At 34.7% G+C, this 14,682-nt stretch overlaps 2 protein-coding genes across 4 annotated transcripts in view; one reads left to right on the top strand and one right to left on the bottom strand.

The window, feature by feature from the left end:
- On the bottom strand, positions 1–2,765 carry LOC134271679 (copper homeostasis protein cutC homolog). 3 transcript variants are annotated; one of them, XM_062753891.1, is made up of 8 exons: positions 2,631–2,765; positions 2,478–2,537; positions 1,676–1,844; positions 1,447–1,487; positions 1,294–1,329; positions 1,044–1,177; positions 887–914; positions 1–256 (listed from the first exon to the last, which is right to left on the bottom strand). In XM_062753891.1, the coding sequence occupies exons 1-8, from the start codon at positions 2,680–2,682 to the stop codon at positions 36–38; spliced, it is 741 nt and encodes a 246-aa protein (XP_062609875.1). In that variant the 5' UTR covers positions 2,683–2,765; the 3' UTR covers positions 1–35. The 3 variants fall into 3 exon arrangements, with proteins under 3 accessions (XP_062609875.1, XP_062609877.1, XP_062609876.1); XM_062753893.1 differs by having other exon boundaries at positions 2,464–2,537; positions 2,631–2,683; XM_062753892.1 differs by lacking the exon at positions 2,631–2,765 and having other exon boundaries at positions 2,464–2,587.
- Positions 2,743–14,682, top strand: part of LOC134271680 (zinc finger CCCH domain-containing protein 13-like) — a 27,331-nt gene continuing 15,391 nt past the window's right edge. The window contains exons 1-13 of the mRNA XM_062753894.1: positions 2,743–2,957; positions 5,280–5,392; positions 5,831–6,048; positions 7,017–7,129; positions 7,845–7,909; positions 8,206–8,289; positions 8,454–9,314; positions 9,658–9,879; positions 10,238–10,566; positions 10,929–11,063; positions 11,851–11,910; positions 13,448–13,637; positions 14,002–14,614. Coding sequence (XP_062609878.1) covers positions 2,835–2,957; positions 5,280–5,392; positions 5,831–6,048; positions 7,017–7,129; positions 7,845–7,909; positions 8,206–8,289; positions 8,454–9,314; positions 9,658–9,879; positions 10,238–10,566; positions 10,929–11,063; positions 11,851–11,910; positions 13,448–13,637; positions 14,002–14,614 — 3,126 coding nt within the window. The 5' untranslated portion in view covers positions 2,743–2,834. The remainder of the gene's footprint in view (positions 2,958–5,279; positions 5,393–5,830; positions 6,049–7,016; positions 7,130–7,844; positions 7,910–8,205; positions 8,290–8,453; positions 9,315–9,657; positions 9,880–10,237; positions 10,567–10,928; positions 11,064–11,850; positions 11,911–13,447; positions 13,638–14,001; positions 14,615–14,682) is intronic.

Here is a 14,682-nt window from a genome sequence, read left to right as displayed (position 1 = left end):
ATTATTGAAAAAAAAATTACTACATAAATTTTTTGTCACTTTTTATTACACTGTTGTTTCTGTACAAGATTCTGAACCTTGACCTCATCTGTGACCTTCACACTGAATTCTGGAGGACACAGAGAAGCTCCCATGGAGATGCCCTCTTTTCTGAACTGCATTCTGGAATGGACAGTTGATCGAGCTGATGCGTGAAATTCTTTAGCTCCACAACCATCTAAAATTCTGTCCACATTCCCTGAATTAATACCTCCACCTGCAAAAGAATACAGCTGTATTTATGATAGGCTCAGACAATCTTGGATGATTCCTCCTAAACTATTTCTATGGTGCATGAGGTCAATTGCAAGATTGTTTTTTTTTTCACCAATATTAAAACCAAGAAAAAATAATTTAATTTTAGTTGTAACACGTCATTTGATTGGGTAAAAGATCTAATCCATTTTGTATAACATAACTTGCCTATGTCACAATGAGTTACGTCAAAAACGTATCACTCTAATTGACTTTAATTCTTAAAATATGCTAAATTTGAAGCCTTTTCCGAAGGAAAAATTGTCTCAATGTCTACACACTGAAATTAAATTATAAGGAATGTAGCTTATTTCAACTTATGTTATGCAATATAACATAACTAGAAGCAGTTTACACTTTTTTTTATAAACCGCTTCATTGTTTTATATCATATAACAGGAGTTGAAAGAAGCTTCATTCCTTAAATGAATGTTATATCCATGAAATTGAACCACAAAAAGGGTTCATTGGAAAAGAGAGAAGGGGGGGGGTAATATTGTCATACTGTCTGAATATATTTCATTACATACATATTAGAAAATATTAGCACTAAGACTTAAATCCTCTTTCAAATACAGTATCTCCTGCTTACCTGGCATCACACATATTCTTTTGTCAGCCTGAAAAATGAAGTAAAATGTTATAATTCATATTGTAAGTCAGAAATAAGATTTTTCAATGAATAATAGTTTAAGAAAAACATGAACATTTTATCCCTTACAAGGAGGACATGAACAAGAGTGAAATACCTTTAAAACCATCTGCTGAATTATGGGTAATCCTTCTAAAGCAGAAGAGGATCCTCCACTCGTTAACACTCGCTGAAATCCTAGATCCACCACATCATCCAAAGCCTGCAGAATGTCACTTGTCATGTCTATAGCTAATAATGAGTACAAACATAAACTATAAATACTGGAAATACAGTCTGATTGTGAATCCCATAAACAATAATAAAATTGTTTTAGCTTTTTTCCCTTAATAAGTTTTTTTTCTTACCTCTATGAAATGTTGCTGGTAAGGGCTTGGTTAATTCTAATAAAAAGAAACAAAATTTATGAAGTATTTTTTTTTTATAATTCTGTTAAAAATAACTCTTAACAAATGACATTAGTTCGCATTTACTTGTAATGATTTATATAAAATGTTCACCCAAGAATTTTGAACACAACTCCTTGTCAACAGTACCATCCCTGAAACAAAAACAAAAATTTATATCAAACAATAAATTCTCTTATTCTGAATTAAATGATTACAGTTAAAAAAAAAAAGAATATTTTTCATACTCATTGTTTTACATATTCAATGGCAGGCCTTAGCTAATACTTGTAATTAAACAGTTAACCATACTTTATAGAATCTACAGTACTGTACAACATACTCTTTCAGGAAGCCAAAAACAAAACCGTCCGCTCCCGCTCGTTTGTGATCCACCACTTCTGCCTCCATGACCTCGACTTCCTCCTGACTGTACAGGAAGTCACCTCCTCGGGGTCTTATCATCACAAACACCGGAATCTTTACATACTTCTTTATGGTTCTCAACATTCCTGTTTGTAAAATTCAATGCAAAATTAAGTGATAAAGGCACATGAAAAAATAATTTATGTATTGATTTTCAAAACAATAAAAAAAGGATTTTTACCAAAATAAAGATGACAATTTATAATTTTAGTTACAAATGAAACAAAAAATCTGTGAGCCAATGTTCACTAGTAATACCCCTGCTCTGATGTCTCTCAAAATATGACATGCCTCAGAGAAGAATGTGTTAAAATTTTAAGCATCTGCGATGAGTATATAGTTTCTGAGAAATTTGTTACAGACATTTTAGACACTGAGAGACAGACGGTGAATTTCACAAGGGTAAAACAGTATATCCCCCTCAGTACCTCTCAGCCGGGGTACAAAAAACTTCTAGCTGTTCTTTGTTATGTCTCACTTCTGAGAACTTTTTAAGTTTCCAAGAGTGCCTAATAATTTGCTCACAAGTCGTTTAATTTGATATTGAATTAATTAAACTGATGTATTTAAAATTAATTTCCTTCCTTCCTGACTGCAGTTTTATCTATATTATTTTCACTGACTTGTAAATTTCTCATTATAATATATTTCACATCTGTAGACACTTAAATTATTAATTAAAATGCATTCAAAAATATTTCTTACACATTTTCCATTACCCGAGGTAGGAGTTGTCCCCCCTTCTGACAGATTGGCACAAAGTTCCACGCGTATGGCGCCTGAAAATGGATGAAACGGGTAAAATGTTATTTACACTCGACTGTATTGTTTATTATAACACAATAAATAATGTCACTTAAATGTAAAATTACCTCCTTTCTCTGCATTTATGGCGGATAGCACAGAGTCGACACACACTTCCATTCTAAATTACTCCCGGAATAATTGTTTCCGATGCGCCTCTGGTTTTGTGATTAGGCTGTGATTTTCAAGATGGCGTCTAATGTACGGGTGGAAATATCGATGTGATAGAAAACTTGCTTGCATTCCATTTTCATGTATTGTGGTGTTGTGAAATGAGCAAAATTAAGAGAAGAGTAACAGTTGATTCTGCTAAGTCTGTCTCGGATGAGGGAGATAGACGCAAACCAAGTGTTTTTGAAAGGCTTGGTCCCGGAGCTCGAAAACAACTAGACGATGTAAAAATTATCATCATTGAATTTAACATACTCGAGTGATAGCATCATTCGTAGCCTTACCCTATCAGAAATACTAAAATTGTTTGGACAACAAATATTTAGGAGACATATTGTAGACATGTTTTATTTTTTATCCAATTAGATCATTATCCATGTGGATTATCAGGATATTGCATAGCTTAGTCTAACAGGTCCAGTCCAAAGACTATTTCTACCTACGTAGCTATTAATAGCTACCTAGGTATTTAAAGCTACCCAAAATAGCAATTTTTACCTACTTTTTATAATTTCTGCATTTTGCGGCACAAAGACCAAACGACGCAACATGGTGAATACCATATCATTTGATACAGTCACGCTAATAATGAATGCGACAAAATTTTGGCCAAAAAATGATTACTTCCTGAAATGGTAATTTTACATTAGTTTCTATGCAAAATTGATAATATATGAAGTAATCATTTTTTGGCCAAATTTTTGTCATATCCATCTTTAGAGTGACTATATTAAAAAATTTTGTGCTCACCATGTTGCGCCGTTCCTGCATTTGGCCACAAAATGCAAGTAAAGCAGAAAGTAGGTAATTAAAAATAGCTACTTGGGTAGCTTTAAATACCTAGGTAGCTATTAATAGCTACATAGGTAGAAATAGTCTTTGGACTGGACCTGTCTAAATTATGCCTCATTGCACTTCATAAAATATAACAATCCAGAGTTTGAGTTGATATTTTACTAGTGAGCAGGATCTAACTGTGTCTTGGGAAAGCCTCTTCAAAATTAATATACATCCCACATAGCTGAAATTCCTGAAAATAAAAACCAAAAATTGAAAACAAACCTTTTTTTTTAGATTTTATAATTTTGTCTTTTAGGCCATAATAAAAATATTCCTAGATTCTCATCCCCGCCCACCCCGATTTTATACCCCCGCCTCGATTTTTTTTATTTCTGTTTTTCTTCATCTTAATTCTGATCGGGATCGGTATTCATCTACCATTCTACTTTCGTTTTAAATCCCGCGAAAGTCGACATGATTTTGACAGCTGAAAAGATGGTAATTGCTGTAATACATGCATATATATTTTAAACAAGGCTCATTGGTTAAAAAAGATCAGTGATGATGTGAAGTAAGAGATAATTGAACCTTTACTATGACTTTTATTCGGGTATTGTAGATAAAATTACATCGATTGACCAGGTTAATAAAAAATCTGCAAAATTGAAAAAATAAAAAATATAAAATAAAAGCCGCCCGCCCGCCTCGATTTTAAAGAAAATTCGGATGAGAATCTAGCTATTTATTTATTATGGCCTTAACGTAAAAAATCCACATCTGATCAAGATTAAAATTCATTTCTTTTTCTCAATGTTTTTCTCGCTTCATATTGACACACCATGTTGACATTTGTCACTCTCTGAATTCGTCGTAGGAAAAGCATTGAGCTAGAATTATCTTCTTCTGTTTATTTCGCTACATTTGCCAATACATGGTTAAATGATCAGAACGATATACTGTAGAAGTACTTTTTTCTGCGTGGTATTGATTTACGCTATATGTGCAGTCACAAATTTCCTCCGGAAATTTGTCCAAACAATTTAACATTCTTAATGTAAAATCAAGGCATATAGTGAAAGTTTAAGAAATCCGCTTAATTTTCCACCTGCGGATTAAACAGAATATGAGATTCCGCGGAATTGACTGCATTATGGAAAAAAGTACATCTAAATTAATTATAATCATAAAACATTCTATTTAATCTTTTAAAAGCTAAATTTAAAAGTTACAGAAAACTAGCATAATGCACAATGGTACACTCACTCGATAGTATAGATATTTGCTGCAAAATTTGTGCATGTAAATTACCATCAGAGAACTAAATCCCAGTTTTAAAAATTAAATTGAATATAGTCATATCAGTAGCTATAGAGTATAGAGGCAGCTGAATAAGTAAACATGTTGAAATTATTGTATGTGGGATATTGTTTGTGACTATTGTTTACTACTTGTCGCTGTTGTCTTGTGATATTTGTATGAAATAGTTATTTACCAGTAAAAGTCTAAATATTGCAGAAGGTTTTTAAAAAAATTATATTTGTTGCATTGGTATTTTATTTACCTTTATTGGCATAATGATTCAAATTTTATGGGATTAAAAGTTTTTGCATACTCGGTAACTCCATAGGATCAAAATGTTGTTTCAAAGACCTAAAGTAATGATTAAAACAAACTATTGAATTGGATCAAGTTTATAATGAGGACAAAATTAATTTTGATTTAAGGTTGATTTTATCTCCTAAGGAAATTTACAACTTTAATTGTAGCGCGGAGAATCTTCATATCACAACACTAAGTGCCGACATTGGTTACTGAACGGAGAGTGTGCATTTGGAAGCAGCTGTAAATTTCAACACGGTCCACCATACAAGAAATCCAGGTAAAAATTAAGGTTAATTTTTTTTTCCTAGAAATCAATATTCTTGTAATTATTCTCTGGAAATTAAAATCTTACATAAATCCTAATAATAAAGAATGCATTCAAAATAATTTTTTTAAAACTTTCCATTTATTGGTTCACTGAAATGTGAAAAAAGTTATTTTATGTTTTCGTCTTCATGCTCATGAAATATAAAGGCAATATTTTTAATTAAATTCTTATCTTAGGTTTGAAAACAAATTTAGAAACATTTTCCTTAGACTAAAAATGATTAAATCCAAAGAAAGAAGAATCTAATCAATTTTTGCAATGCATATTACTTAAAACTTTATAATAGTCGTAAACTATTTAAATTTAGTCTCATTGACAATTTTTCATTAAAATGAGAGGTAATTATCAAAAAATGTTTGATAAGGTGTTTTAACATGTACATTTCAGGGTTGAGGAAAGTCCAGAGAAACCCAGGTCACGACAGAAACATTACAAGAAGGAGGTTGAGGAAAGCGATTCAGACTCGGACCATCGCTCACGCAGCAAAACAAAGAAGGAGAAGATCCGATCCATTGTCAGTAAGAAGAAGGCAGCGACACAAGAGAGCGACAGTGATACGTCAGACAGCTGGGAGCAGGAACGGGCGCCGCAGCAGGACAGAGCCGGTGAGTTATAGATAATACCAGGAATAACTGACAGATCAGGTAATTCATAAATAATCCAAAGAATAGCTGATAGCTTGTCAGCTATGTATCTCAGTGGGAAGATAACATTGACAGTTGTCAGAAAATCCAAGGCCAAACTTGTCAGAATGTCAGCTCAATAATTCATGGGAAGTTGGACTACATCTTTAGAAAGAAAACATGCAAAATTGTCAACTCTATAAGCTTTAGGAAGTTTACAACATTCTGTTTCATTAATTTTCAATCAGATGAGTTACATTTAACAATGATTTATACAGTATTAAAAAGAAAATCAGTATTACTGTTGAATTTCAGTGTTTTTCTGTTAGACTATTATTAAATAACAAATATATAGAAAGTATAAGACACATTCCTAATTATCAATACTCCCAAGTTAATCTATTTGAGAGGGATATGTCCTAAGATTTGTATTCCAGTTGTAACTATGAAATTTGAACAGGTATTTAGAAACTGACTGAGATATATTTAATATTAAGCTGGAGTTAAAATCTACAGGAAAATTTAGTTCAGAACAAATAAAAACAAAACAAAGCACATGCAATTTACTTCATTCCATTTAATCTATTGATAATGATTTAGAGGGATATTATAGAACTGAATTTCTTTCAAAATTTTAAAATGAAAACTATAGGATCTTACTATCTTGGTATCCAACTTTTAATGTCCAATTACCTAATTATATTATTCCATTATAGTTCACTACAAGTATGTGTAAATGTTTAACTATCATACATTTAACATCGTACTTTCAGTTTGCTCTTGTATACATACAAATCTAAATATAGACCATGGGAAATTCCACTATATTTTAAAGCACTTCCATTGCCATTTCAAATTAGAAATAGGGTATTTCCTTGTGAACCATATGCTCTTCATTTTCAGGAAATAACTTTTCCTATAAAGCGTGTCCATGAAAATCATTGTTTTAGATTTAGATTACAAGAAGGAATTAGAGTTGGAGAGGCAGAGACAACAGATACAGAACGCACTGCGTCAGCTAAATCAGGAAGAGGCCAGGGAGAATATCACCATCCAAAAGAAAGTAAGGCTGTAAAAGAGAAAGTAGGATATATAGCAATGTAAATTACATACATTATGTACATAAACAAAGAAATTAGCAGGGATTGGGGTCAAGAAAGTAAGGCATTCAAAGTGAAAGTAGGATATAGCAATGTTAGATATTGTCAGAGAAATGGAGTGACTGTTCAAATAGTGCTGAAAAGATATGCATAAAAAATATTTTCTGCATAATCATGCAGAAAAGCCATGATTTTGCTTTCAAAGGGACTTAATCATATATCATATGATAGGATATTGATATTGTGGTATAACTTGTAAGCATTTTTCATTTGCTAGTTTTCGAAAGCACATTACAATTAATTGAAACTATCAGGCACAGGCAGTAGAGTAAAAAGGAACATTTTCAATCAGATTTTAATGAAGAAAGCAGCACCATTTGATACAGAGAGTTTCACACCTCATTTATACACTGTAACACAAAGCAAACTTTTTTCAAATCAAAGTTATCTGTTGATTGTTATTTGTAATCTTGTCATCTTTTTCAAAATCTCATTTTCTTTAGAATCGTTTAAATTAATATATCTGTAAGTGTTCATCTCAGCAAAAGTCTCATGATACATTGATCAGTCTGAGGTTGTGATGAAAACCTGAATAGAGCTCCATTCCAGGATGTTAATAAGGTATCTTAAATAAGCTTAGCAGCCTAAGACCTTTAGTTTGTTTATTTTATTTTGTAGCTGAGCAGCAGTGAAGACGAAATGGATAGCCCTGAACTGAAATACAAGAAATCCAAGTCGCCAAGGTAAACCTCAAATTTTTCCAGTCATTTCTGCAATACACAAGTTTGTATGCTTTTTGTAAAGGATCATTTTCATACCAATGTTAAAAAATATTCTATGACAAAACAAAATGGTCTAGTTAAGTTATTTATGTTATGTACATGTATATGGCAATCAACTTATGGCAATATTATGCATATTATTTTTATTTATTTATTTTTTAAGATTTTGAAATGCTCGCAAATAAAGTTGACAAAAATACATGTTAATAGGTATGTCATCTGTTTTTAACAAACATTTTGTGATTAATTGTTTTCAGTAAGAAGAAAAAAGAGAAGAAACATAAGATGAAATCTCCCAAATCCAAGGACATAAGGTCACCAAGTCCAGGGGTCAGAAAGAGGTCACCTTTTAGTTTTTGTTTTTGTACTATTCTCAATCAGCATATTGGTGACAGATCTAAACTTTTTTACTGAGAAAAATGTTTTATAAAAATTACTAAAAAAATATTTCTCTGGAAATATGGTCACATGTACAAAAGTTTTGAAAGTAGCATATTCTTTGTAGAAATGAGGACCAAGATTCCCCAAAGAAGAAGCACAAGAAGAAGAAATCTTTGGAAAAGAAACATTCAGAATTCTCAGATGAGGAGGATCAGGAAATGAAAATGAAAAAATTCAAAATCAAAAGCATCAAGTCAAAGACTTCTGAGAAACCCATTCTGAGTTTCCAGTCAGAAGAGGAATATGAGGACGAACTCGCAAAGAAAGCAGCTACGAGAAAACTGTCCCCCTGGTCCCGATCTCCCTCTCGGTCAGTGTCGAGGTCAAGGTCACCGTCTGCCGATTATGAAAGGTCGAGGAGGTCGCCCGATGAGTACGAGAAATTTCTGGCCCAGCAGCAAGGAAAGTCTCCCATGAGCATGAAAGGAAAGAAGGCCATTAGACAGCAGTTGGAATATGAGAATTATATGAAAAAACAGAAGAAGGGGAGGTTAAAGGAACTGTCCCCAGAGCCAAGGGAGGTAAAGAAGGAGCGATCACCTTCCCCAGATCATGGAGATCCAAAGGGAGGTAAAAAGAAGGGCAAGAAGGACCAGAAGAAGAAACAGAAAGATTCAGAAAAAGATTACATGTCAAACAGTGACTCCGAGATGTATTCCAGAGGGGAGAAGCAATCACCGACTAAAAAGTATGATCCACCCCCAGAACATCGGGATCAGAGGAGCTCAAGACGAGATGAGGTGGAGCAGTCGAGAGGCTCCCCTAAGGAGTATGGGGACGGTCGGTCGAAGCAGTACAAGTCCCAGGACAGGAGAGGACCCAGTACCCCTGTCAAGGAGAGGAGGAGGAGTCCCTCCCCAGAACAGGTGATGAAGCCCCAAGATTCCTACAGCAGGAAGGAGTACTCACCCTCAGAGTCTTTGAGGTAATGGAAAAACACTCGGTGAGGGTATTGTTTGATAGCTGGTAATTTTACTGTAGAGCTGAAAGCTAAGAAAGAAGTTCATATTTACTTCAGATTTTTCAAATTTTAATTATTGAATATACATGTATTTCAAGCATTTTTTTAAAAAAACAGTGATTATCTGAAAATGTCCAGATTATTTAATTGTAAAATTATTAATTTTTGGGGATTTGATTTCACTGATAAGATGTTGGGTTATTACATCTTTAAAGTTTTACATATGAAAATTACTGATTTCACTATTGATTATAAAATTTATGTCATGTGTATAAAAAGAAAGTCTCTGACTTTTTTCTTATTAAAGGTCAGGGTCCCAGTACCAGAGGAGTCGTCGAGACCCCTCCCCTCGGGACAGGAGGGATGACAGCAGCAGGTACCCCAAAGATCGCCGGATGGAGGAGGAGAGCAGAGGGAGGGACAAGGAAGATCCGCGCCGATCTAGCAGGTACCCCTCCCCAGGGGAGCGGAGGTATGAAAGAGGTCATGAGCCACCCCCAAGAGCAGAGTACGAGGGAAGATCAGACAGGTAAGGTTAATCTGAGATGTAATTTTTTGGTTTTTAGGTCTATGAGATTTCAACACAATTTAAATTTTGTTAAAAAAAGAGAAAATTATATGTTTTTAAAAAGTCTTCATTCATCTAGAAATGTCATTTGTATCTGATTTTTTAAGCCTATGATAGGAAAAAAACTTGTCATGAAGTTTTCTGTTAAAAGGAGAATGTTTATAATGTTTACTTCTTGTACCAGCAGTTCTTTATGTGGTTAAAAACTGTATTGAATAAAATTGATTTAATGAAAATGAAAGACAAAAATAAGCAATATTCACTTTTCATTTATTGAATGAGATTACTTATTCACAAGTTTTACATTTCAAATTTTCAGCCGAAGTAGATACATGGAGAGAGGCAGAGACCCCTATGACGAGCATTTCCCCCCTCCCCCTCCATCCCACCCAGAGGACATCAGAGACCGGGGGAGAGGCCCATACAGCCAGCGGGGTGGGCCCCTCCCACCAGAATCCTATGAGAGGGACAGGAGGGGGCCTCCCTCCGATAGATTCGACAGAGACAAGCGAGGCCCCCCAGAGGGGTACGAGAGAGAGAAACTAGTGTCCCAAGCAGAGGCATATGAGAGAGACAGGTACCCCAGAGACAGAGAGAGGTATGGGTCCAGGGACCAGAGGTCTGACCCCAGGGGCTCTCGATACGAAGGTGGGTACCTTGAATACAGGTGTAATACAGGGTTTTGGTAGTTAAGTCCTGATAATTTACGACAAAAATTACCATTATATCAATTCATGTTTTGATGCAGCTGTTCATGAGGCTAGTTACTATTTGTGACTAAAATATGTAGATGTGTAGATGTAATTAATTGACATATACAAATGTGTAACATCTAGAATATTCAATAATAATAAATAAAGAAAATAATTTTTTTTTTTGTAGAATTCAGATATTTATCCATTCTTGGAAGAATTTGATAGATATATAGCACAAATAAAAACTTTGTTGATGTGTCATTGCTTACATGAACACTTGATACAGTAACATGAATTACTGTGTTCTTTTAATAGGAGGCAGGGACCCGTATGATAACAGAGGACCTGCTCCTGCTGATTTCGCCTGGGAACAGAACCGCCGTGGTGGAAACTGGCCACCGCCGGCTTCCAGGAACCGCACCCCCCAACAACAACCGCCACCTCTGATGGGTAAGCAGAGGGTCTGTTTCTTATAAAGAGAGTTTATTATGCAGATATCAGCTTTGCCATTTTTAGGATGATTTTATTCCACATTAATGCATCATATTTTTCATAGTCATTTTACTTTAAATAGATTTTGACTGCTTGGATATTTTGTTTTACAATGTATTAGAGCATGCACTTCTTAAAATTTATAGAAGTTTAATGCATCTGCTTGTTTTGTTTTAATTCTTTTGAAAACTGAAGGTGCTTTGTTTTGTTTTTGCATTCATAATGTAAAAAAGGTAATACAAATTCTGAAGCACATCCGATTCTTTATTTTCTAGACCAAATTATAAAAAAAATCTTTGTCCATTTGTCCAGAAGAAGAGAGGTTATATAGTGTTTGTACATTAGTTGTTTGAGATGCTTCCATCAAATGTTCATTTCTTGGTTGTGAACTTCAACATTGAAAAATTTTCATATTACAAAGCAATTGTTGTGTACACATGTAAATTCCCAATTTGGTTAGAATTTTTGAACAGAATTCAATTTTGTCAGACCAACTTTCTGTAGCTTCAAGCAAAGCTTTATATTTTTTCTATTTTTTTAACAGAGACGCAGACATTTTTTTTCATCCTGCTATAAGCACTTTAAATAGCTTATAATTAACAATTTTTCAGAGAGAATAGATTTTCAGGAGCATGGTGTATTGCTATGGCAACTCATTTGCATGCTGAGGCAGTGTTCAATGATGTGTGACATGTGGCCGTTCATGTGTAACGGATTGTTTGATACTAACATTGTATGATTGTAGGCCCTGACCGAGGTTACCGCCCCTCAGAGAGATTCCCAGACTATGGACCCCCCATCCCAGGTTTGTGCCCCCCAATTTTTTAGGTCAAAGGTCAAGAGTTCAACATTTGCTCCCTCTCTCCTAACATTCACAACTTACATTTCAGTTTGACCTCCAAAAAAAAACAGAAATCTGAAAATGCAATCATTTTTCTTTGGTCATATATGTAATCAATTTTAGTTAGACATTAAATATTTCAGCCTCTGTGCACATTCTATTTTTAGAGCACTTTGTTTTGCTTATCACAGATTTATCTTCATTTTGAGCATTAAGTTATATTTTAATACTTTAACAAAAAGATTTTTGCATGTTATATACAAGCGTGCATTAAAAATATTAATTCTTTCATTATTCACTCATTTTGATCATACATTTATAAATCAGGTAATTTTGTTTAATTAAATTTAACTTGAAATATAAAAAATGTAACACAAATGATATTTTTTTTTCACAGGTTAGAAACTGAGTTTCAATGTTTTAAAATTGAAAATCCATTTGCTTTGGTTTAATAAATAATTCTTTATGCTGAAAAATATGATTTCAGAGGAAGATTGTTGAACAACTTGATTTTAAAAAGAATTTAAGTAGAAAGTTTTCTTCCAACAAAAGGTTCTGAATAATTATGATATAGTAAATTATTCTTGCGTTTAAGATCAGAGTTGAAGGATTTTATTGATGTACATGTATATCTGTATCCATATCTATAGACAATTTTAAATTGAATAGTAGAAACAAAGTTCATACATGTCAAACTCATGGTAAAGGTCATACATGTAGGATTTTGTTACCTTTTGGATATGGCACAGCATGATATTTGGAGAAAAATGTTTTTGTTCAGATATATTTTAATGCTATAAGGTTTAAAATTTGATTTCAAATAACTTTCTCTTGAGTTTTTCTAGCAGATGATTATTTAAGAAAAACCCAAATTGATAGCACTTATTTCTCGTTTTTCTTTACCATTCATAGTACAGTAAAACATGTTTATTACGAACACGGATATAGCAAATTCACAGATATAACAAAGTTTTTCTGGGTCCCTGGCAAAATTCTTAACAAATCTTTGTAAAATTTTAAGGTTATAACGAACTCTGATATAACGAATTTACGGATATAGCAAACTGATTTTGAGTCCCGTTGAGGTTAAATATAATGAATTTTACATCTTTTATAACAAACTTTCAAAGATTTCAAAATTTGAATAATTGAACTGACTTTATTTTCTCTCAGCATTTGTATATAGAATTCAATTCAAAATAAAACCTTACTTATCGAAGGTATGTTTTGTAATATTTGCTTCCCTAACATGTATGATAGTAACACTGAAGGAAAACATGCATTTTGCGAATTCGCTATACATGGTTATACGAATTCGTTATACGGATATAACGATTCACGGATATAGCGAATTAAATTCACAGGTCCCCAGGACTTCGCTATAACCGTGTTTTACTGTATGTTCATCCAAATAAAATTACAAAAAAGAATTTCCTAGTTTTAAATAACTAGACATAATTTTCCTGATAGTACAGTTGTAAACAATGTCTGATTCCTTTAGCTGCCAGGTTTGATTCCCCGCGGGACGTGAGACCAGAGAGGGGGGAGTGGGACAGGCAGGACCCCCGGGAGGAGTTCTACCCCCCTGACAGGAGGGACTGGGACCGACACGAGGAGCGGAGGGACTACCAACCCCCGCCCCGGGAGGATGACCGCTACATGGACAGGCCTGAGGACCGGTACAGGGAAAGGTGAGGGGTGTGATTCAAACATAAGTGTCCCCTATGTAATTCAGTAGTTGAAATTCTAGTACCTCAAAACACCAGTATCTTAAATTCCATGGATATGTTTCAGTAATTTGAAGTCCCAACTGATTATTCTTTAAGTATTTTACCTTGATACATGTAGCTTAATTCTTCGAAGACCAAAAAAGGTCTATGTGTGAAGGAATTTGAAGGGCTTACTTCATGTTTTCAAGTACATGTACTATCACATTAAAATTTTTTTTTTAGTCCCATTGAGTTTGAGATCAGGATGTTTGACTGTAATTTAAAGTAAGCATGGAACAATATAAATCATTTCCATTTGTAGTGTTTGATGTACTTAAAATTTTAGCAATCGGTATGATAGAAAAGATGATAGACGAAATGACGACAGATCAAAGCGAGATCGCTACATGGATGAAAGGTCAGAGAGACAAGACCGAGACAAAGGTGAGCCCCTGGGCAGGGCCGAATACGACCGACGCAGCGGGGGGTCACAGGACAGAAGACAGGACATGTCCCAGGACCGAAAAGGAGAGAGCTCCAGGGATCGCAGGAGGGAGACGTCACCAGACAGACAACAAGGGGGGTCATATGATCAGCAGAGGGCGGGGTCAAAAGAGAAGTACCGTGAGGAAGGGGATAGGAGAAAGGAGGAAGGGGGTGATAGAAAGAGGGACAGGTCAACGGATACCAAGAGGGAAGAGAGGCGAAGGGGGGAGGAAAAGAGTAGAGGGACAAGTGCTGCAAGGCGCAAGGAGGGGTCAGTTGAGAAGCCAGCCGAGGGTTCACCTGATAGGCCGAGAGAAAGGTCACATGACAAGAAGTGGGAGGAGTCACCCGAGAGGCAAGCAGGGGATAAGGAGGGGGATCGACGGAAGGGAGAAGGAGAGGAGAGGGGGAGGAAAGAAACTGAGAATCAGTGGAGAGATAAGACATCCAGAGAGAGGCGAGATCCTACACCGGTATAGGTTACTTAAATAAAGATACTGTAAACAGGATTATTTTCCCCCTTTCACACTCGCAAAAATTT

This window comes from Saccostrea cucullata, unplaced genomic scaffold (assembly GCF_032062105.1).
Source record: "Saccostrea cucullata isolate Sc308-1 unplaced genomic scaffold, CSIRO_AGI_Scuc_v1 ctg1765, whole genome shotgun sequence".
In the NCBI taxonomy this organism is placed as follows: Eukaryota; Metazoa; Mollusca; class Bivalvia; order Ostreida; family Ostreidae; genus Saccostrea; species Saccostrea cuccullata.
This window is presented reverse-complemented; position numbering and strand designations above follow the sequence as displayed.